At 43.2% G+C, this 24,609-nt stretch overlaps 1 protein-coding gene across 1 annotated transcript in view; it reads left to right on the forward strand.

Annotated features, from left to right (window-relative positions):
• The window catches only part of plppr5b (phospholipid phosphatase related 5b), a 130,072-nt gene that overhangs the window by 55,498 nt on the left and 49,965 nt on the right, over positions 1-24,609 (forward strand). The window contains exon 5 of the mRNA XM_080864863.1: positions 13,920-14,170. Coding sequence (XP_080720989.1) covers positions 13,920-14,170 — 251 coding nt within the window. The remainder of the gene's footprint in view (positions 1-13,919; positions 14,171-24,609) is intronic.

A 24,609-nucleotide genomic window follows, 5' to 3' on the forward strand; every position in this document is an offset into this window, starting at 1 on the left:
GCCTGCCAGGAGGACCCCAGTACAAGGCAGAGATAAAGGGAAGAGAAAGGACAGGAGGGGGGGAGTAGGCGGGATCCGCCAATCTCCTGCCTCATCACCTCCAAACGCCAGATTGAATTGAAATTGAAACATCTTTTACATGTGTTAGTGGTTGTAAAGGGCTGTGGGTTGGACATTTTTGTCTTAACTGTGTTCTTTAGTTGTTGTTGTTAAACAGATGACTGGCTGATAGAACCTTACAGAGGTTTTATTTTGAGTTTGTGATTTCAAGGGTTTTCACCAGGCCGTTAAGGTGCAGAAGATCAAAGGGTTTTTGAGGCAGTTATGGCGTATAACTGAAGCGGTAATAAAGGGGAAGTCTGAAAGTTTCATTCCATCGATTGTGTGCTTCATTCTGGTGAATCCATCTTATGATGTATTTTATTCGGTTAGCTAAATAGTAACACAGTCTAAGGACTGAAAACATTTTGATGCAATCATTAAGGAAAAATTATTAATTTGGAGTAAGTGAGTGATAATTTGGGGGAGGTAATTATACCTAGCTTTTGATAGCTCAAAAGTTCAAATCTTGGTCTGCAGGAATCATTGAGTTCTTCATTATTGGAAGTATTATTAGTAATTCATTTTGACCAATCTGATGTTCGTGAAAAATTTGTAATGAGATGAAATATGTCCTTTACTGAATTTGTTGGTTCTTGTAAATACAGTAATATATCATCAGCATATAAATGAATTTTGTGTTCTAATATAGAGGTTTGATTACCTTTGATATTTTTGTGGAATGGCAAGTGGTTCTAAGAAAACTGCGAATTATTAGGGTGAGAGTGGGGATCCTTGTCTTGTCCCTCTCTCCACGCTTAAACATTGAGAGATGATCCCATTAGTGGTGACCTTGGCCTGTGATGGGGTATAGAGAGTGGTTATCTAATAATAATGCTGGGCACCCTTTAATATAGGTGACAGAGATCCTCTGGATTGTTCTGGGAATATGATTCACTTGGGTATGAAACTTGCAGACTGTTGTTTTAGTTGAAGGAATTAGGTTTATTATAGGTCGTGTTCAAATTTACCTGCTCTGCCTCGGGGTGTCTAGAGGCAAGAATCAAGCGCACCATGTGCTGAGCATGCAGAGTGGATATACCTAAAGGAGCTGCTGCAGCTGTAACTGAGTTAGTGTGATTGAGTTGTGCCGTAATGAATCAGTAAGTGTTATTCCCTTGGCAAGTTAATTGGCATGATGCTGGTTGTTGTTGTTGTTCGTGCATGTTAAAATTATGTGTCTCAGTACATTGATACTATGTTGGTAAGATTATTTAGCACTGAGATAACAGCAGTGGCCATAATCTATTCAATAATTACATCCAGTTGTATCAGGAATTAAGTTAAAGGACTTTTTTGCTGTTTAGTTTAACTGTTGCTAGCTTTGCCATATTCGTGCCTTACTATTAGCAACTTGTATGACGTGCTATGAAGCAAATTTATGGTCTACAGTGACCCCTTATGAACACTGGGAGACATCGCTGGTGTCAGATAAATGACGTTATTGTGATTGTGATTACACTTTGATGTAAACAATTCTTCCGTGGGACTTTATTAAAGACAATCAACCCAACATGTTTCTGACTTGTATATCTAGTGTTCCAATATGTCCTCTGCAGGTCGTTTGTGTCACGGTCCTGGGTCGGTGAGCCAGTGCTTTGAGTTTCTTGTGTCTCTGAGTTTTTGTATTATGCTCTTAGTTCTTTGTTGTTATTCTATAGTCTATTGTCTTAGTTTGGCCTTCTTGTATCCTGTTTAGTTCTCTGAGTAGTTAGTAGCTGCCCTCTGTGTCTGTTTGTTGTTGTTCTCTGATTTTCTTAGTTCCTGTCTCCCCTAGTCTAGTTTGCATCTGTGCTACTTCCTGTTTTACTTTGAAGGTCTGTGTCTCATGTGAGTGTATCCTACTTTGCTCACTTGTCTCGTCAGTTCTGATTTCTCCAGCTGTGCTCCCCTTCTGTGTCTCATTCCCCTCGTTACTTCCCAGTGTATTTGAGCCCTGTGTTTCTCTGTGTCAGTGTTGTGATCGCCGTCATGCTGTGTGTTTCTCCCTGTGTGTGTTTTATTAGATTCTTCTCAGTTTAGGATTTGTAGACGTTCTTTGTTTAGCAATTAAAGCTGCCATTTGGAGTTCAATCCCGTTTCTAGTGAGTTTGCGTTTGGGTCCAATTCCTGCCTGCACACAGCCGAAACATGACAGTTTGGTTACCATCTGTCCTTAGCTGACTTGAGCTGGTAGTACTTTCTACAATCTAGGTTGTGGATTGACTCAGGAGCTACATTTCCTCCTTTGCCAGAAAAATCCTGTGGCTGGCACCCTGAAAATCTATTTATTTTTTTAAAGGGTAGAAATAAGGTTTTTGCTACTATCATCTAATGGGTCTCAGGGCTGTCAGTTTCTCTTTACAGTAACATTAGTAGCAGCTGTTATTCCAAATTATAAAGTACTCTTTAAAATACACAATCTGGAAATCCCATTTTATGCAGCATGCCTGCCTGTGTCGATTATGGTGCATTTATGCATGACTATGGATAAGTACTTTGGGCAGGCTTGTTGGCACAGTGAGTGAGCACAGATGAATGAATCCCAGAAAGACTGTGCTGTGCTGTGTGGAGTAATGAAGGCTCCACGTCGCCTGTTTGCTTGGGCCTGCCTGAATCTCTGAGCCTCAACGCCAAAAGATTCCTGAGTTGATTTGACTTTTAAGCTGAGGAGTTGCTTTGGGGTGTTAAAGGGTATCAGCACAAAGTGTTAAAAAGTGAAGCAAGATAGAGACCTGTTAGCTCCGCTGTTGTAGTTTTCCACTTTTTTATTTTGGTTATGATACATAAATAGTGTCAAGATATATGACATGTGTCTTCACATTACTGAAAGAGCCACATTTCTGATTAGTCAGTGTCAGCATGAAAGGCTTCCATCTGGGACTGCAGCGAATGCTGAAGCATCTTTCAGCTTGAATTATTCTATAACAACCAACACTTGTTTCCAAAACAAGACGATGCATAATATAGCAAGTTTGGTGATAAAAGTCTGAGTGAACCTCACATTCACACAGATGGGATGGCAGATGGGCAAATGAACAGCTGTGTGTTGTATGGGACATCACCTCCCATCTCTAGCAGTTTGCCTCCTTGAAACATTCATTCACAGCACCTGCTGTAAAACTGATCTAGGCACATGTTACTGACTATAAATCACTGGATCTCTAACTTCACTTTAAACCACACGTGTATCTTCCTTAGCTGTAAAAAGTCCGTATTTGCAACGTTTTTTTGAGATTTTAAAGTGCGATATCAGGGACGAGTCAAATAAAGAAAGAAATTAGGTAAATATGAATCTTAAATACATAAGGAAACAGTAACACTATATTATCTAAGTTGAATGAAGAATAATAAGTACACTCTGACTGGTTGTCCTATGCTTACTACACCTTACACCTACAAAAGGACTGTTGGACTATGGAGACCCATTTGGTCTCAATGGTTTTTGGTCTTTGAGGCTTTGGTGACTTTTTGGCATTTTCCACCTCAACAGTTGGTGAAACCGCTCGGTGATTTTCCATGGTCTCCATGCTGTGGTTCCTAAATGCTTCCAGGGGGGTTAGGACTCATTATTTACATGCTTGGCTGGATGCTTGACTCAAAACACCTGGATTTAAAGTTTAAGAGATCTATTCCAATATAGCATAGCACAACTAATCTCCTGCGACGATCTCTGTATAAATTTTACATGATTTAAGGAAAGCCTCATATCATGATGATATTTCTGTAGCAACACCATGTGTTAATGTGAACACACGAGACAAACCCAGAGATGTCTGACATTGACAACTGTGTGTCCACCTCTGATAAAGGTTCAGTAAAAAGGGAGCTACTTCAACAAAGCAGTGATCTGTACAATATGTGAGAAAAGTCTTTCTGGTAAATCTGGAAACAGCAAACTTTCATCAATGGAGTGCAGGGAGAGAGAGGACCCAAAAGTAGACACCCTCAGCAGACTGGGCTGGACTCTGAGTGAGCCTTTACTAGCTGATGAATGCCTTAAAAGGAAACCGAAAGCAACTGGAATAACAGCCAGGAAGCATAGGAACTTAGAAAAATGAAGGGAGGATAAGCTGAAGTTTGAGCAAGAGACAAAGAGAGTCTGGGACAATAAATATGACTGAAGTGGAACGGTAACACACACAAGATTAGACTAAATACAGCGATGGAAGAAAAAACTGGGACAGGAGCTAAACTAAGCAGGGACAAAACTAACACACATTTTTCAGTTTTATTGTGCAGCTCCTGATGAGTTGCAAGGTTACTTTAGAAGTTGTTAAACTGAAGTGTTACACAGTTACGTTTGTACTTCTCCATCCATCCATCCATTTTCTTCCACTTAACCCCCGGATAAGCTAAAGAAATGGATGGAAAGATTCCCAGACCAACCGAGACATAAAACCTCTCCAGTGTTTCCTTGGTCTGCCCCGGGGCCTCCTTCCAAACAGTGTCCAGGGAAATCATTACTTTCTGCTCACATTTGGCTTGTGCTGTGGCACTATATTGCTGCAAATTAGGCAGAGTGCCATCAGTGACAATAGCTTATTTGAAAAGGACACAATAACATTTTCCTTGAAATATTGGGATATTATTTTGAGGCTCTGTCCTCTTGTCAAAGGGGACCATGATGGCACCTTTATTGTGCACCACTGACAGGCAAGATTAGGACCCATAATGCAGAATTCAGCAAGCCAGACACAAGTTTAAAACTTAGCTCTTACTGATGGTGATTCACAGGTAAACAATCCAATCACGGGTCAGGGCAGGAACAAACAAACTGAAAACACAGACTCAAGGAGAGCTTGTGGATGAGAGAGCACACACACACACAACACTAAGTCAAATCCATTTTGGCTGTAACAAGACCAAATGTGGAACAAATGAAGCGCTTTGATGCACTGTACACCTGCGTTTGTAGTGTGATGAAGAAAAACGATGAAGTAGCATCAGTTTCCTCTGTGTTTGTCACAGACCAGCTCACTTTGGTCACCACAGTGGCTCCTGCACGTTTTCTTTGGTATTCTTGCGTCTTTACAAATATTAGAGCGTGCTAGTATTCACACCTGACACATTCCATGTGTTTGCATTTCTGCATGTGTGCCTGAGTGTATCTGTTCATGTGCATAAGTATGCATGCTCACACATGTTTGTAGCCAACATTTGCATGATGTGAACCAAGCCGTCTTGCAGCTCCATAGCCTTCCCTTAACACTCAGGCCAGGCGTAGCTTTGCATAATGACTCACAGGCTGTGCTGCTCAGGGAAGATTATATTTAGAACACAGCCGAGGGTCGTGGGGCACTTGTGCACTCATCTTCAGGAGTCTGTTTTACCTCTGTTGCTTTGCTTGTTGAACTTTACATTTATAAAGTTCGTGCTCAGCCTACTCTGTAAGTGACATTATGTAAAACAGTCCAGATAACATCAATATTTAAAAGTTTTGAGCCCGTTGGGAGCACACTGCACTGCAGCTTTAACCTTTTTTTTTAAGTGCACCACTGCTGCTTACAAAGGTATTTTCTTTTCAGCTAAAGTCTCTTGAAGTCTTCCCTAAGCTTCTGGAATTTGATGGAGCAATGTGTAACCTGAAACAAGCACTGATGTCAGCATCATCTGTAGCTGTTGGGCAGACTGCAGTATTGTTCATGTTTGTGTGCTGCTCACACTCACACAATGAATTAGTATCGGCTAAAACATTGCTCAGACATGGTACTGTTGATTCTGTTCATCTAGACGTTGTCAGTGGCTCATCCGAGTGTCACGCAATCATACTCTAAAGACCTCACAGTACCTAATTTTCCTAATAGAGCAATTTGCTCTCAGGCTTACTCATGGTTCCTAGATGGTAAGTGGTTAATGGTTGCTATATAATATTTTTTCTTCTTTACTTCAGCACTTTGAGCGCTCATTGAGATAATTAAACGTAGAATGGGAGGAAGAGCTTTCAGTTTTCTGTGGAACCAGCTTCCAGTTTGGATTTAGGAGACAGACACTATCTCTACTTTCAAGATTAGGTTTTCCTTTTTGCTAAAACGTATAGTTAGGGCTGGATCAGGTGACCCCTGCTAGTTACACTGCAATAGGCCTAGGCTGTTAGGGGCTTCCCATGATGCACTGAGTGTTTCTTCTTCACTCTAGACATGGGGTGTCCAACTCAAGGCCTCGAGGGCTGGTGTCCTGCAGGTTTTCGATCTCACCCTGGGTCAACACACCTGAATTCAATTCAATTCAATTTTATTTATACAGTGCCAAATCACAACAACAGTTGTCTCAAGGCACTTGAAAGTAGAGATAGAAAAAAAGCTGGTTCCACAGAAGAGGGGCCTGAAAACCAGCGGCCATCCAGGTCTTTATGTCTTTAAGACATTCCTGCAGTTTAACTCATTGGTGTGTGTTATCTGGCTTCATGGACAGATAGAGCTGGGTGTCATCAGCATAGCAGTGTAAATGTATGCTATGTCTTCTAATGATACTGCCTAAGGGAAGCATGTATAATGTAAACAGAATTGGTCCTAGCACTGAACCCTGTGGAACTCCATAATTAACCTCAGTGTGTGAAGAGGACTCTCCATTTACATGAACAAATTGGAGTCTATTAGATAGATATGATACAAACCACTGCAGTGCAGTACCTGTAATACCTACAGCATGTTCTAATCGCTCTAATAGAATATTATGGTCGACAGTATCGAACGCTGCACTGAGGTCTAGCAGGACAAGGAGGCCTGGAGTTGGACACCTCTACTCTAGACTTTTGATTCCCACTATTGCATGTAATTAACTTTTGTCTAAACTCTCCTGCATTGTGTGTTGTTTGCTGTTTATGGTCTTTCCTTTCTTCGTTTTTTTTCTTCTAACTGGTTGAAGAAGATGCTGCTGCTGTCTGAGCTCCTTGTTTCTGTAGTGTGTGTTATTTGACACACACTGAGATTATTTTCAAACCTTGGGCCTCTTCCCTATTATGTATGTAGTGTTATTCATTCATACAAATAATCATTGTTTTCTATTCAGCTTTTGATGTTTTCTGATCCTTTAGCAGCTTTCCTGCATGTCTTCAGTGAACATTGTTGCTTTTCTTTCCCTTGCCAGTGCAAAGGATTTGTGCACTAATTCTTTCATATCAGACCAGAAGGGCTGATTGTCTTAATAATGCCTGCTGGTGAAGCTTATCAGCAGTTTGAATTGTAAGGGGCTGTTCTCAAAAGCAGCTATAGAAACACAAATAGGAGAGTAAAAGAGCCCTCAGAGAGATTTGTGATATTGTTGCTGCTGTGGAAAAACTCATTTTCAAAGATTAAACGCTGTTTAGAATGTGATATCACCTGCAGCGGGTCGGAAACACAATAAGAAAAACATTATGCTTATGCTATTTATTAGAACTTTATTCAAATTAGAGGACTGTCTCCTTACTGTGCGTTGTAAAGAGTAATTGTGTAGTGAGCAGCCCCTAGTTTGATTTGTCAGAATCAGAATCAGAATCAGAAAGGGGTTTATTGCCAAATGTTGAGCAGGTTTACAACATTAGGAAATTGCTGCGGTGCTTCAGTGCAAACATAGTGTCATAAATAGCACTTAAATAGACATGAAAAAATAAAAGTAGGGATAAGAATTAAAAGTGCTACGTAGAAAGATATGTGCATGAGCTATACATGAGATATATACACATGAGAATAAGAATTAAGAGTGCTACGTTGAAAGATATATACATGAGTGCAGGTGGTGATCAGTGCCAAACATGGAATGATGCAGTGAACACAGCGTAGGGTCATGTGTTAGTGGTGGGAACAGTCATACGTTTATTGTTCATGTGTCCAACAGCAGAGGGGAAGAAACTGTTCTTATGGCGAGAGGTTCTGGTGCGAATGGACCGGAGCCTCCTGCCTGAGGGGAGCAGGTCAAACAGACTGTGTCCAGGCTGAGAAGGGTCAGCTGAGATCCGAGCTGCACGCCGCAATGTCCTGGAGGTGTACAGGTCCTGCAGAGATGGGAGTCTGCAGCCAATCACCTTCTCAGCAGAGCGCACAACACGCTGCAGTCTCTGTTTGTCCCTGATAGTGGCTCCAGCGTACCACACGGTGATGGAGGAGGTGAGGATGGACTCGATGATTGCAGTGTAGAACTGCATCATCGTCCGTGTTGGCAGGTTGAATTTCTTCAGCTGCCTCAGGAAGTACATCCTCTGCTGGGCTTTCTTGATGACGGAGGTGATGGTGGGCTCCCACTTCAGGTCCTGGGTGATGGTGGTACCCAGGAAGCGGAATGAGTCCACAGAGGTGATGGGGGTGTCAGTCAGGATGATGGGGGGGAGTGGGGCTGTGTGCTTCCTGAAGTCCACAATAATCTCCACTGTCTTCTGGGCATTCAGCACCAGGTTGTTGTGGCTGCACCAGGACACCAGACGTTCAACCTCCCTCCTGTAGGCAGACTCATCCCCGTCAGAGATGAGCCCAATAACGGTGGTGTCATCTGCAAACTTGATTAGCTTGACAGACTGGTGGGTGGAGGTGCAGCAGTTGGTGTACAGGGAGAAGAGCAGAGGAGAAAGAACACAGCCCTGAGGGGAGCCGGTGCTGATGGTCCGGGAGTCCGAGACATTCTTTCCCAGCCTCACATGCTGCTTCCTGTCCGTCAGGAAGTCAGTGATCCACCGGCAGATGGGATCAGGCACATTCATCTGGGAAAGCTTGCCTCGGAGATGGTCTGGAAGGATGGTGTTGAAGGCAGAGCTGAAGTCCACAAACAGGATCCTGGCGTAGGTTCCTGGGGAGTCCAGATGCTGCAGGATGAAGTGTAGGGCCATGTTGATGGCGTCGTCTACAGACCTGTTGGCTCTATATGCAAACTGCAGGGGGTCCAGGAGGGGGGCCGTAAGGGTCCTGAGATGGGAGAGAACTAGGCGCTCAAAAGACTTCATGACCACAGATGTCAGAGCCACGGGTCTGTAGTCATTTAGTCCAGTGATCCTAGGTTTCTTGGGGACAGGGATTATGGTGGAGGACTTGAAGCAGGCAGGCACATGACATGCCTGCAGTGAGGAGTTGAAAATGCCAGAAAACACTGGGGCCAGCTTGTTTGCACAGTGTCTGAGGGTGGCAGGAGACACGCCGTCTGGGCCGGGAGCTTTCCGAGCATTCAGGTTCTTAAACTGCTTCCTCATTTGTGTTTAATTTAGTGTAGGAACATGAAAGTAGATGTTGGTCTGACTGGACCAGACCTGGCAGATACTGTTTACTTTGCCCTTACTCCTGCATTCTTAGATTCTTTGCTAACTCTAACCCTTTGTTTAGCTTGAACAATGTTTTCCACAAGCCCTCTAACTCAGTTAAAGTCAATGCCTTGAAGGTGTCGTATCTGCTGGTTAGTTGAATTGCCTAGACAAAAAAAAAAGCTGTTCAACATTGGGGAGAAAAACAGGACATATAAGTAGAAGTTGCTAACGTAAATGTTAACGAGCTTCCGTGCTTATGTGTTCTTCAGTACTGACGAATTCTTCGCAATTACTCAACGAGCTCCACGGGGGAAAATGAAACTGAAGTTCAGTCTCTGTCCAATAAATACATTTCCCAGTTAAATCAACACTTTCACACTGTGTCACACTGCGTATTGCTGTTGCATCTTTGTATTTAACACTGTGTCCAGTATTAGGACTTACTTACAGCTTACTACAGCTGAGCACTCCAAAGTGTTGCTTATGAACTTGGGGGGGATCTGGGAAACTGTGATAACAGTGACTCTGCTGCACATCACACTGCAGCACTTTGGAGATCAAATAAGAGGTGCACTGCCTCACCCGTCCTCACCCTCCGACACACAGATATGCACCAAGAGAGGAGCGACTACACAGAACAAACAAACTATACAGCGGCTCTGCGGCAGATCATGGCATTGTTTGAAGCAGGCATTAGATTTATGCCCTAATAAGCAATTTTGATCATCTCTCTCTGTGTTCCCTACAACAAAGAGGAAGAGGGGGATGGGTTCGCTGTAAGCGCCTCCACATTTTCCACACTCGCTTCAGAAAGTGGGACAGAGTCAAAACGATGCGTTGTGCGGCGAGCACTTGGTGACTGAGTCACATGATGCCTGACAAAACCTATTTGATGCTTATTAAGAAAATGACCTGTCGGCAGTAAGCCTCAGTGGCTCTTGGGGGATGACAAAGGAACAGCAATGAGTCACGCAGTGACATTTAAAACTAGAATCCGTGAAAGAAGAAGAAAGATATGCCACACTAAACTGTTGCAGTGCCGCCTGTCTGTTAATGTCTCGCAGCACACTTCATAGCCTTGGCTGAATTAGTTTTGCAGCAGCACAGACGCTTGACAGTGATTGGAAAAGCTTCTGTGGTTGACCCAGCAACACATCATGGAACCTCATATACATATGTGTGTGTTTTTGTGTGGTAAACACCTCTTTCAGTGTGTGTGTGTAAGAAGCGATTGTCCGACTCGGGGTCAGTAGGTAATTTAGCGCGTCAGCGGGCTGGGCTCCTGTACGAGGGAAGCTGTTATTTCCGTTAAAGCCCTCCATGCTTGGTTGGTTTGGTTAGGAGCAGCGTGAATGGACAGTGGCACCTGGGTGATGGTCACAGTGGGTGTGTGATGGTGAGCAGCAGGGGATTTTGTTCAAGGCCGGCTGTGTGCAGACTCACATAGGAGTGAGGAACAGAGGAGATGAACAGGCTGCTTACAGAGGGAATTATTCACACTGAAAGTACAAGTAAGCTGAATGATTTATGTCCTGTCCTTGTTATTTTATGGAGCACTTTGCCAGTGTCGCAACACCATCATTCTGTTGGAAGATAAAGCACAGACAGAAGAGGCAGCACAACGAGGTTACTTGTGCGAATCACACATTTTTCTTATTGCAAATGCCATTTATTATGTTTTGCTGTATAAAAATAGTTTCTATCTCTCATTGTTAAAGTAGTGCTGAGAAACAAAATCATTGTCATTGGGAGCTATAGCATTAGCCAGGATAAATGCCTATCCCACAGAGGCATGTTACAGTGTGTGTATATATATGTATGTGTGTGTATATGTAGGGATGGGTATTGATAAGATTTTCACGATTCCGATTCCATTTTCGATTCTTTATCGATTCTTTTAAAAAGGAGAACACTAAGGTCGATTAACTTAGAACTTTGTTTTATATCTTCTCTTTGAACAAGAGAAATTTAGGAGTAACATGGCCTTACAAACCCAACAGTGAGATCTTAAGAGATCCAGCCTACGGCTCTTCAATGGGGTGTCACAGGGTCCCCAGGAAAAAATTTTTAAATGTAAAATAATAAAATAAATTTAAATTTAAAGTTCATGCATTTATTACTTCTTATGGACTACTGTAATTCATTATTATTGGGATGTCCTAAAAACCAACCTTTAGTTAATCCAAAATGCTGCAGCTAGTGTACTGACAGGGACTAGAAAGAGAGAGCAGATTTCTCTTGTATTGGCTTCCCTTCATTGGCTTCCTGTTAAATCCAGAATTGAATTTAAAATTCTTCTCATCATATATAAGGTCTTGAATAATCAGGTCCCAACATATCTTCATGACCTTCAGTTTTCAGGCCCCTCTTCTGTGGAACCAGCTTCCAGTTTGGATTCAGGAGACAGACACTATCTCTACTTTCAAGATTAGGCTTCAAACTTTCCTTTTTGCTAAAGAATATAGTTAGGGCTGGACCAGGTGATGTTGTAATAAACGTACAGTGGGGCAAAAAAGTATTTAGTCAGCCACCGATTGTGCAAGTTCCCCCACCTAAAATGATGACAGAGGTCAGTAATTTGCACCAGAGGTACACTTCAACTGTGAGAGACAGAATGTGAAAGAAAAATCCATGAATTCACATGGTAGGATTTGTAAAGAATTTATTCGTAAATCAGGGTGGAAAATAAGTATTTGGTCAATAACAAAAATACAACTCAATACTTTGTAACATAACCTTTGTTGGCAATAACAGAGGTCAAATGTTTACTATAGGTCTTTACCAGGTTTGCACACACAGTAGCTGGTATTTTGGCCCATTCCTCCATGCAGATCTTCTCGAGAGCAGTGATGTTTTGGGGCTGTCGCCGAGCAACACGGACTTTCAACTCCCGCCACAGATTTTCTATGGGGTTGAGGTCTGGATACTGGCTAGGCCACTCCAGGACTTTCAAATGCTTCTTACGGAGCCACTCCTTTGTTGCCCGGGCGGTGTGTTTTGGATCATTGTCATGTTGGAAGACCCAGCCTCGTTTCATCTTCAAAGTTCTCACTGATGGAAGGAGGTTTTGGCTCAAAATCTCACGATACATGGCCCCATTCATTCTGTCCTTAACACGGATCAGTCGTCCTGTCCCCTTGGCAGAAAAACAGCCCCATAGCATGATGTTTCCACCCCCATGCTTCACAGTAGGTATGGTGTTCTTGGGATGCAACTCAGTATTCTTCTTCCTCCAAACACGACGAGTTGAGTTTATACCAAAACGTTCTACTTTGGTTTCATCTGACCACATGACATTCTCCCAATCCTCTGCTGTATCATCCATGTGCTCTCTGGCAAACTTCAGACAGGCCTGGACATGCACTGGCTTCAGCAGCGGAACACGTCTGGCACTGCGGGATTTGATTCCCTGCCGTTGTAGTGTGTTACTGATGGTGACCTTTGTTACTTTGGTCCCAGCTCTCTGCAGGTCATTCACCAGGTCCCCCCGTGTGGTTCTGGGATCTTTGCTCACCGTTCTCATGATCATTTTGACCCCACGGGATGAGATCTTGCGTGGAGCCCCAGATCGAGGGAGATTGTCAGTGGTCTTGTATGTCTTCCATTTTCTGATGATTGCTCCCACAGTTGATTTTTTCACACCAAGCTGCTTGCCTATTGTAGATTCACTCTTCCCAGTCTGGTGCAGGTCTACAATACTTTTCCTGGTGTCCTTTGAAAGCTCTTTGGTCTTGGCCATGGCGGAGTTTGGAGTCTGACTGTTTGAGGCTGTGGACAGGTGTCTTTTATACAGATGATGAGTTCAAACAGGTGCCATTCATACAGGTAACGAGTGGGGGACAGAAAAAATTCTAACAGAAGACGTTACAGGTCTGTGAGAGCCAGAGATTTTCCATGTTTGAGGTGACCAAATACTTATTTTCCACCCTGATTTACGAATAAATTCTTTACAAATCCTACCATGTGAATTCATGGATTTTTTTTTTTTCACATTCTGTCTCTCACAGTTGAAGTGTACCTCTGGTGCAAATTACTGACCTCTGTCATCATTTTAAGTGGGGGAACTTGCACAATCGGTGGCTGACTAAATACTTTTTTGCCCCACTGTAGGATGCTGGGGGACTCCCATGATGCACTGAGTGTTTCATTCACTATGTGTTTATACACCTCTCTGCATTTAATTATTAGTTATTATTAATCTCTGGCTCTCTTCCACAGCATGTCTTTGTCCTGTCTTCCTCCCTGAACCCTACCCGGTCGCGGCAAATGTCCGTCCCTCCCTCAGCCTGGTTCTGCTGAAGGTGTCTTTCTGTGAAAAGGGAGTTTTCTCATTCCCATATGCTCAAAGGGTTCATTTGATTGTTGGGGTTTTCTCTTTTTTTTTTTTTTTTCTTTTGTAATGTTGTAGGGTCACCTTACAATATAAAGCGCCTTGAAAAGCTCTTGTTGTGATTTGATGCTATATAAATAAAATTATATTGAGTTGTGTTGAACTGAGGAATATCAAGTTTCACAAAATCTGACTGTATCTCATTAATATTAATTAGCACCTCACTTTTCAGTCTCAGTACTATGTTGCTGCTAACAGCAGCATTTCTCTCGTCAGTCTTAACATTTTTTTGTTTGTTTCCAGGAGTCTACACCTTTGGCCTCTTCACTGTTGACATCTTTGTCAACGCAGGGCAGGTAGTGACAGGAAACCTGGCACCGTACTTCCTGACTGTCTGTAAGCCAAACTACACAGCACTGGGTTGCCAGCAGGCCCTGCGCTACATCAGCCACCAGGAGGCCTGCACAGGAAACCAGGACGACATCCTACGTGCCCGCAAGACTTTCCCATCCAAAGAGGCTGCGCTTAGCGTCTATGCTGCACTCTACCTAGCTGTGAGTTTTTCTTACATCCAGCCATATGTGTTTAGTATAATCCTTTTGTTGTCTCTGATTGTATCACCTCCGTTTTGTTTGCGAGGGAGCTGGCGTTGGTGAGAAAGATGGATGGAAATAGGGTTTGTTTTGTTGTTTTTGCTGCTGGACGTGATAGCCCCGCTCTGCATCCCTGCTTTTGTTTCCGTGTCACCTATCTCTGCACAGTCTGTGTCGCTTGCTGTTCCCAACAGTAACCCACAGGGCGCCTGGTAGTCTCACAATCTCAGGTGGGTTACTGCTATGCAGCAAAATTCATGGTTCCATTTACCACAGCAAGTCTTCTAGGTCCTGAGCCAGCAAAACAGCCCCAGATCATCACAATACCACCACCATATGTTACTGTTGGTATGATGGTCCTTTTGTGAAGAGGTGACTTCCAAAAAGTTCAGCTTTGTCTCGTCAGTCCACAGAATATTTTCCCCAAAAGTCTTGGAGATAATCAAGATGTTTTTTGGCACATGTAACACTGTTGTGTTCTTTTTGGTTAGCAGTGGTTTTCTCTTTGAGCTCTCCCATGGATCCCATTTTGCCCAGTCTCTTTCTTATTGTTGAATCATGACCTCTGACCTTAACTTAGACATGTGAAGCCTGCGGTTCCTTAATTATGTTCTGGGTTCTTTTGTGACCTCCTGGATGATTGGTTGACGTGCTCTTGGAGTAATTTTGGTAGATCAGTCACATTTTATTTATATAGCGCTAAATCACAACGGTTGCCTCAAGGTGCTTGTGTAGTGAGATAGCCACAGGCAGGAATGATTTCCTGTGTTGTTGAGTGGTGCATTTGGGCAATCTTAGTCTTTAAGTAGGGCTGGGCGATATGAACCAAAATTCACATCTCGATATTTTTTAGCAGGATGGCGATATAAGATATATATATCTCGATATTTTTTTTAAAGCCATAAGGTACGAACAAAAAGAGAGTTCTTAGTCAAAGCTGTGTCCCAGATGTCACACAGGCACTTTTATTAACATACATAGATGTACATGAAAAAAAACTACTCAAAAATAAATTATGAGCATTTATTATATAATAAAAGTGCTCCATAAATAAAACAAAACTGTTGTTTTTGTGCATAACAAAGAGCTCACAATTGTGCAGTCAAAATGTAAACTAAAAGACGCTGAGCATAATAACAGAGACAGATTTCACAGTTCGTGACTGACAGCCTGGCGTTTGAAATCTGCTTCATAACCGTGTCTCTTACAGGTGCCATTTATGGTCCTTATACACACACACAATACGGTAATATTACGCTGAAGCACAGTACGTATCACTTCGCGAGGCTCCTCGGTAGCCGTAATGCTCCGACTATCCATCAAGCCGGTGCAGCTCCGTAGCTTAGCAAAGTCGTACTAAAACATTTTTGACCCTGAACAACTAGAATTCATACATAAGGCGCACTGTCGATTTTTGAGAAAATGAAAGGATTTCAGGCCGTGCATGGCGTTAGCGTGGTTAGCTCGTTAGCGTGGTTAGCTCATTAACACATTGACGCCATCCAGCCCCACGCACGGGGCGATGCGCAGTAACTCGTTAACGGAGATTTGCCGTGCCCATCTTGTCGCTGCCTGCAGGTGAAGCGATGTGGGAGGAGGGGGAGTTGTGTTCAGTGAAGGAGAGGTGAGGTCGAGTAACGTTGCGTAAAGACAAAAGTGGACGAAAGAGAGGCAAACTTGTGGCTCCACAACTATAATTATAACGTAACATAGACTATATCGATATAAAAGATATTGTCACATCTTACATCTCGTATAAAAATATATCGATATTTTTAAAAAACTCGATATATCGCCCAGCCCTATCTTTAAGTGAACATGCCCCTGTGACTGGCTAGCACCTCATGGAGTGGGTGGGAGGCATTTTGCAGCATTGTCCTTATCTTGGAAACCATGAAACAGCATAGAGGATGGCATTGATCACACAGACTCAAAGAATATCCTGAGCATGGTCCGATGTTAAAAGACCTCAGCTACCTTGGCTCTGGCCTGTCCTGCACTGTGCAGTGATGCTTTTTTACCAGTCCAGTTTATTGTTTATCAAACTTACCTCATACAAACACTTTTTTCCATGCTTTTTTGCTCAAGTGCTTTCAGTCTGACATTCACACACATACATACACTGATAGATGCATCGGAGAGCAACTTGGGGTTAGTATGTGACCAAAGAATAGTTGGTCCTGGAGACTGAAGCAGCAACAACAACCTTCCAATTACTAGATGACCTGCTCTACCTCCTACAGCCATCCTGTGTGACTGTTGATTTATCCTTTAAGCAAAGCACAACAATGAAACCTTTTCAAAAAAGCTTCCAATGCTTTCTGATGATCTGATTTGTTTGATTTTCTGTGTCAGAACCAATGTGTACCCAAGTGCCCATAAGTGATCGATGCATGGCTTTGGACGATCACTGCCTGCCTGCATGGTGAGGAGAACAGATTGTCTCTGTTATATAGGTCATTTAGCACAGGCCAATGTGTGTGTCCAGGACATACATGCAGTTTGCACACACTGACACACACAATACTGCAACTCCAAGAAGATGATGAAAATTATCCCTCTTGTTGTCTTAGTCATTACAGCAATGCCAGGGTCAAACACAGCAATCCAGAGTCTGTTGGATCAGCTGTAATTGCTCCTAGAGCAGGGCGATATGACCAAAAATATTTATCACCATACATTATAACTGACGATATAATTGACACTAGACAAAATACTTTACAACTCCACAACTTTATTAGTGCAAAAAAAACCAACCCATCAATGTATTTTCACTTAAACAAGCAGCTGTTTTTTAAGTGCATTAAAGTTATATAAAAATGTAACACTGCAAATGCAAATTCCTCGCTGACAGTTTAACCAAAAGGCATTTCCAGTGGAAACTGGCCGACATATCCTCAGCATAACCATGTATAATATCCACAAAACTTAAAAAGAGGTTATACACACACAATATGGTAATATTATGTTGAAGCACAGTACGTATCACTCCACGAGGCTCCGCCTACGATAGCCGTAATGCTCCGACAATCCATCAAGCGGTGCGGCTTCATAGCTTAGCAAAGTCGTACTAAAGCATTTGACAGATTTTCGAGCGCCGTGCACATAAAATCGTTTCGAGGTCAGTAAACACAACCAGAATTCATACATAAGGCACACGGGATTATAAGGGGCACTGACGATTTTCAGAAAAGTCAAAGGATTGATTTCAAGTGTGCCGTATTTTCCAAAAAACACGGTAATAACGACGGCCTGCTAGCATGCTCTACCAAAAATAGTGCTTTGTTGTAGAGCAGGGTGATATGGCCAAAAATATTTATCACGATACATATTTGAAAATTTGTGATAACGATATAACTGATGATATAATTGATGCGGAAAAAAATACAACTCCACAACTTTATTAGCGCAAAAAACAAACAAACATCCATTTATTTTCACTTAAACAAGAAGCTGTTTATGTGCATTAAAGTTATATAAATATTTAACAGTGCAAATGCAAATTCCTTGCTGAAAGTTTAACCAAAAGGCATTTCCAGTAGAAATGGGCTGACATATCCTGAGCATAACCATGTATAATATCCACTGAAGTTAAAAAGAGGTGCTTTGCAACATTAAACCGCCTCACGGTGCGGAATGACGAGGATTTATTGGAGCGGGTGAATGAACAAAGCAGGAACGGCAAGACTGACTAACTGACTGAATAACTGAATACAAACGGGAACGACAATACTGGCAACATCAACATCAATGACACGACAAAGAACTGGTGAAACCAAGGAATTTAAATACACAGGTCGAATGATGACAATGATTGGAAACAGATGAGTACAGGGCTGAACATAATCTGACTAATGACACAAGAGACAAGCTGACATGGGAAAAAACAGGAAATGAGAACATTAATGTGGCAAACTAAACTGAACATCAACAAACTGAAATCACTCAACGACCCAGGAACCTTGACAGTACCCCCCTTCAAAGGCCGGCACCCGATGGCCGAAAGAAAAAATAAAAACAGAACAAAGTTGGCGGACGGGGTCCAGGACGGAGGGACAGAGTCCGAAACAAAACAGTTCGGGGGGGTGGCCACGCGGCCTGCGGCTGAGCCAAAGCAGTTCTGGTGGGCGGCCACGCTGGTGGCAATGGCGACTACTGAGCAGGTCCGGTGGGCGGCCGCAAGGAAGATGGCGGCGAAAAATATCTTGATGATAAAAATATTCTCTAGAATGACAAGACGAAAGTTGAACTTTTTGGGAGGTTTGTTCCTGTTGCATTCAGCATAACACTAACACAACATTTTATAAAAACAATCATCATACTAGCGGTCAAACATGGTGGTGGTAGTGTAATAGTCTGGGGCTGTTTTCCTGCTCCAGAACCTGAATCATTTGTTGTAATTAATGGAAACATGAATCCTGCTCTCTAACAGAAAATCCTGAAGGAAAATGTGGTTAAAGGAATTCAGCAGAGTGGGCCAAATTCCTTTCACAGTGATATAAAAGACACATTTCCTGTTATTGCAACTGCTTGATAACCCCACAACCAGTTATAAGGTGTAGTGGGCAATTACATTTTCCTGGTAACATTTTTAGTTCCAGGTGTTTTTTATTTGACTTTGTTTTCTTTGCCTAATGTTAAAATTTGTTGATCTGAAAAATGTAAGCGTGACACATATGCAAAAACAGAAGACATCAGGAAGGGGCAAATTTATTTTTCCATGAAATTCTCATTACTTGCTTACATTCATAGTAACCAGTTCCAGGCTGTGCTGTTTCAGATAAACAGTGGGTAGTCGTCAAGTTGTGCAAGTGCCAAAATTTGGATTGGGACATTTGTCCTTAATCATCGTTCTAGCAAAAAAATTTATTTTGCTTGAACTTGGCAAAGCTCTAACACAAATAACACTAAAATCTTGTGCATTTGAAACAGGTTCCTGCCACTGTAAGATAGCTAGCATTAGCATTAGCACTGATGAGAATTAATTGGTGTCTCTTTTGATTATCATGTACAGAGATGGGCAGTAACGCGTTACTGTAATCTGATTACTTTTTTCAAGTAACGAGTAAAGTAAGGGATTACTATTGCAAAAACGGTAATTAGATTACCGTTACTTTCCCGTAGGAACGCTGCGTTACTGCGTTACTAAAACCGTGATTTTTTGCCGTGAGTCCCAGATGAGGGCTCACCCAGCAGCCGCGGAGCAGAAGCCAGGGGGAGTTGCAGTGACGCGCCCGTGAGCTCCGCCGGCAGCCAGCTGTGCCTGAGTGACCGAGCCCCAGGCCGAGAGGCCGGGGGCACCCCACCCCCCCACAGGGGCCAGAGCGAGCCCCAGGCTCCAGGCCCCGACAAGCAGCCACCAAGGAGTGAGCCGCTGTATACCTGGACGCCCATCCAGACACAAAGAACCACCAACGCACCGATACCTGAGGGAGTCCGCCACTGGCAGGGGGAGTGGTGGGGGGAGATAGGCCTGCATATCTTGGAGGGCCTGAGATGTCCCCAGAGAGGTGGCGTCTGACACCCAACCTGACATATAGACACAGACATACAGGCACACACAGATACAAACATCCATTCCCACCCTCATGCTCTCATATGCACTTACTCCACACTCAACCAACGTGGAGACAGACATAAAGAGACGCTGCACACACGATCACACTCCCCAAGCGTACTCTATACCCCAGGTCTAGGTACCCTTGCCCCTGGAGGGGGAACTGCACCCAGACCCAGGTGGTGTTACCCTTTTCCCTGCAGTGGGGGGAGGCATGAATGTCTAAGTTGTGAGATAAAATTAAGGCACAGGCAGCCAGTAGGGGACGGGGGTGCCTACCCTGCACCCTGGTGACATACCTTTACCCCAAGGCCCTGCATGTGTGGGTGATTGTGGTGGAGCGGGAAGGATTTCTCTCCAGCTGTGACAGACTGTTTGTCTTTTAAAATCTCACTTTTTTACCCAGGAGTGATACTGTACTGTGCTCTGGCATCTTTCTAGGGTTTGTTTTAATATACAAGCGACGGCCAAATTTAAAGATGAGTGCTGTCTGCTTCTTTAGTACTTGATACTCAAGAAGTAGCTACTCAGTTTGTTCCATGTTCTTTATTTGTGAAGTATTTATAATTTCCATAGAGTAACTTCACACACTTACTTTAGTTTCTGTGTCATAGCTTAGCTTAAACGAATTAACATTTACACAAAATCGCGATTTTCTATAAAATATTTATTTTACACATAATATTTCACAAAACTTCTCTAGCATTTCCACAGACACAATAACAGCAGAACACTTTTGCTTGCATAGTCACTGTGTTTATTTAGGATGATTCCCATTGAACACTATAGTACAGTACAATCTGTATATTGTGTGGTCTGCAGTGCCGCTGCAGGGGAGGCAGATGCACCTAAGCGCCATATGCAATCACGCCTCGCAAGCATAAAGAGGCTGGCGGCTGGAAAGCTGAGGTGGAGGCGTCCGGGGGACCGGCTTGGCCTGAGCCGGAGGTTGAAGCACCAGAGGGACATGATCAGCCTGACCCGGTGGAGGTCGAAGCACGCCAGAAACCTACTTGGCTGGAGCTGGCGGTCAGAGCAAGGGAGAGCCCTCCGCAGATAAAGCCTGGGGTCACCGTGCCAGAGTCCAGCATGCTTTCGGGACCTGCCCCATCTCCACCAGAGGCCAGCATGCAGTGGGGTCCTGCACACCTCCTGCCTTTCATGGCACCTGTGAGCCCCAGCTCACGTCCACACCTGCTGTGTGGGTCTGCCGGAGGTTTCTTCCTGTTAAAAGGGAGTTTTTCCTTCCCACTGTCACCAAAGTGCTGCTCATAAGGGGTCATATGATTGTTGGGTTTTTCTCTGTATGTATTATCCTAGGGTCACCTTACAATATAAAGCACCTTGGGGCGACTGTTGCTGTGATTTGGCGCTGTGTAAGTAAAATTGAATTGAATTGAAACATTGAGCAAAGGCTGTGAATACTTTTGTGCATGTTATATTTTTATTTTTTTTATTTTTAATAAATTTGCAATAATTTTAAGCAAACCTTTTTCACCTTGTCATGCCCTTGGCCTTCAATTTGAAGATGGTACTAGCCTTCCCTCTAAATAATGCTGCAACTTCATTTTGAAGAACTCTAGCTTGAAGTTGCCTTATGGCACAGGCCCTGTCAAATGTGGCATGCTTAGAGCAGACGCTGTCTGATCGCTGTAGCAGGGTCCATGCTCACAGGTGCTACTAAATAGGCACCAATCAGGCACCTGATTGTCAGGGTGTCAGAACAGGGTGCATTCAACTCTGCTGTTTAACCCATCCATCCATCCATCCATTCGCTTCTGCATCTCCTTTTCAGTGTTGCGGGGGGCGCTGGAGCCTATCCCAGCTGTCACAGGGCGCGAGGCGGTGCATACCCTGGACAGGTCGCCAGTCTGTCGCAGGCTGTTTAACCCACAGATGAATTATCTTTACAAATGCAGCACCATTTCAGGGGAAAGAAACAGGCTTTCCAATGGTTTAAGATTTGTTGCCAAGAAGAATTGTTACAACAAATAAATAACTGAGTGAACACAAATTTTCTTACTTTTGGTGGTAAGTTTATATATGTCTGTCCTTCTGTATTGGACACTTTTTAATAGTGTACTTGTCTACCCTCAGAAGAATGCTTTCTGTCTAACATTCACACTCACACCCGAAGAACACATCGTAGAGCAACCTGGGGTTATGCCCAAGTTATTCCTGGGCATGCAGACTGGAGCAGCCAGGTATCAAAACACTAACCTTCTGATTAGTAGGTGGGGTGCGCTGCCTACTGAGCTGCAGTCACCCCTGTACTGTTAACATGATAACATTCCAACCATGGAAGCTACTGAAGCCATACTGGTGTGTAGCTGACACCAGAATGGAAGCAAAGTCAGATTAAGTGGTATCATCCCATTGCAGTGTTGTGTCTAATTTTTCATGCACAAAAAAAGGTCTATTTTTAATAGAGTTCACAGTTAATACTCTCACTCAGATTTCTGGCAGTCTGTTTGATGAATGCTTCAGTAATAACATTAGATATGAAATGCCAAACACAAATGAACAGATCCCCCTAAGTAATAACACAGGAAGCCATTTAAACTTGGCAAGGCAGAGAGATTGATGTCATGTCACACTCTCCATTTTGCTGACAGGCCTCTGCAGACAGCTGCCAATGTCTGTGATTAAAAAGGAAATATAGGGCTTGACAATGAAACACTCACCAAGACACTTCAGAGTAATCAAATAAAGAAGGAAACCTGCACCCAGACACCTAAGTTATATTATACAGGGTGTATGTATTTTACAGTAGAGATAGCAGGTTGGAACGGAGGAACGCTTAGGCTGCTGCCGCCGCGACCCGGCCTCGGATAAAGCGGATGAAGATGGATGGATGGATAGCAGGTTGTTCTGTTGATATAATTATAAAGTTGATAGTATTTTGTGTGATGGAAAATCACCCTAACTCAGTTAAGGACAGGCATACACATTCAGCAGGTAAAATAAGTATTGAAAAAGCTGAAATTTATTTAATACTGCGTACAAAAACAGCTTCAAGACCCCTCCTGTATGAAGAAACTAGTCGCATGCACTGCTCAGGTGTGAATTCGGCCCATTCTTCCACACAAACAGTCAGTAGGCCTCTTCTATGAGATCTGACTGTTAGTTCTTTCCATAGATTTTCAGTTGGATTCAGGTCAAGAAATTTTCTTTCTTGGAAACCAATTCAGAGTTTTCTTGCCTGTGTGTTCGGGATCATTGTCTTGCCGAACCATCCCGATTTCAACTTCATAATCCTGGAAGATGGCATCAGATTTTGATCAAGACCGTCTCTGTACATGTCAGTGCCGTTTCTTAAAAAAACAGCCCCTTACCATGTTGTTCCCACCTCCAGACTTCACTGTTCATATGATGTTTTTGGAGTGATATGCAGCACCTTTTGTTCTCCAAACATGGTGTGTATTATGCCATCCAAAGAGTTCAAGTTTGGCCCGTCTGACCAGACTATGTTAAACAGGCCATTGTGGTTGAGTCCATTACTATTGTTCTCTTTGAAACAATGGTACCTGCTGATTTCAGGAGAACTGTGAAGAGCTACCTTTCTGTAGCTCCCTACAAGTGGTCCTTGGATCTCACACAACTCTTCTGATAATTCTTGTCACTCTGTCTGAAATCTCCTGGAGAGCACCTGGTTGTGGCCAGGTTATGGTGACATTTATTTAATTTGAAATAATCCAAATTCAATTTATCATTCTGCAGTGGATGAGTTAGAAGTAAAATTTGTTGTTAATATCCCAAAACGTTGATTCTGTTCATCTGGAAGTAGGTTTTTCAGTCGAGAAACGTTTCAAGAAAGCTCCAGCCGATCCAGGACAGAAGAACAACTGCCGACTAAGCGAAAACCCACAGTGATCCCTTATGTGTCAGGAATATTGGAATAGTTAAGACACGTTTTCTCTAAAAAAAAAAAAAAGCCCAAAACACGCCGCACCAAAAACTGGTCCACCCCAAGGATCGGGTCCCCGACACAAACAGAGTAACATAGTGTACGCTGTTAAGTGCAGGAGGATTACCAGGATTTATACATCGAGGAAACCAAACAACCTCTGGTGAAGCGGATGGCACAACACAAAAGAGCTACCTCGTCAGGCCAGGACTCTGCAGTCTATTTACACCTACAGGCCAGTGGACACTCTTTCAATGATGAGGATGTAACATCCTGGACAGGGAGGAACGCTGGTTTGTGGGCGGAGTCAAGGAGGCCATTTACATGAAACGGGAAAGACCATCTCTGAATCGAGGAGGGGGCCTAAGGGTACATCTGTCACCATCTTACAATGCTGTGATTGCAGCCATTCCCCAACTCTCTGTGAAAGGTACTCATGGACATTGATCAGTGGTTGTTGATCAAAAATGTCTTCATTTATCCAGTCATAGAAAAGAACTGCACAACATAGCCTAGCAAAACACCACTCTACTATGCAAATATTTTATACTCAAAGTTGGAAAGCATGAGATTTTTAAAGTCCTGATTAATTAAAAAAAAAAAAAGATGAAGAATAATGAAAGAGAGAGAAATAGAACTGTTTGGTCCATCGTGTGTGTGCGTGGTTAATAGAAAGTACAGTTAGACCCTTGGAGGCTAACAGATGTGTGTCAGGGGTTGCTGAGTGGATGTGGAGAGAAGGACTCAAACGCAGGACTCACGGTGACGATGCAGGGTGTCCCCTGCTCAGACACCAGCCTTACTAGCCCAAGCTGCAGCTTTATCCCCCTCACTAGCTCAGTCTTTAGCTCAGCATTTAGCCGTACCAACCTCAGCTCAGCCATTAGCCTCACCGACCCCTGTTTATCCATTAGCCTCCTCAGTCCAATCAGTTCA

The sequence above is a fragment of the Rhamphochromis sp. 'chilingali' genome (assembly GCF_963969265.1).
Source record: "Rhamphochromis sp. 'chilingali' genome assembly, chromosome: 18".
Taxonomy (NCBI): domain Eukaryota; kingdom Metazoa; phylum Chordata; class Actinopteri; order Cichliformes; family Cichlidae; genus Rhamphochromis; species Rhamphochromis sp. 'chilingali'.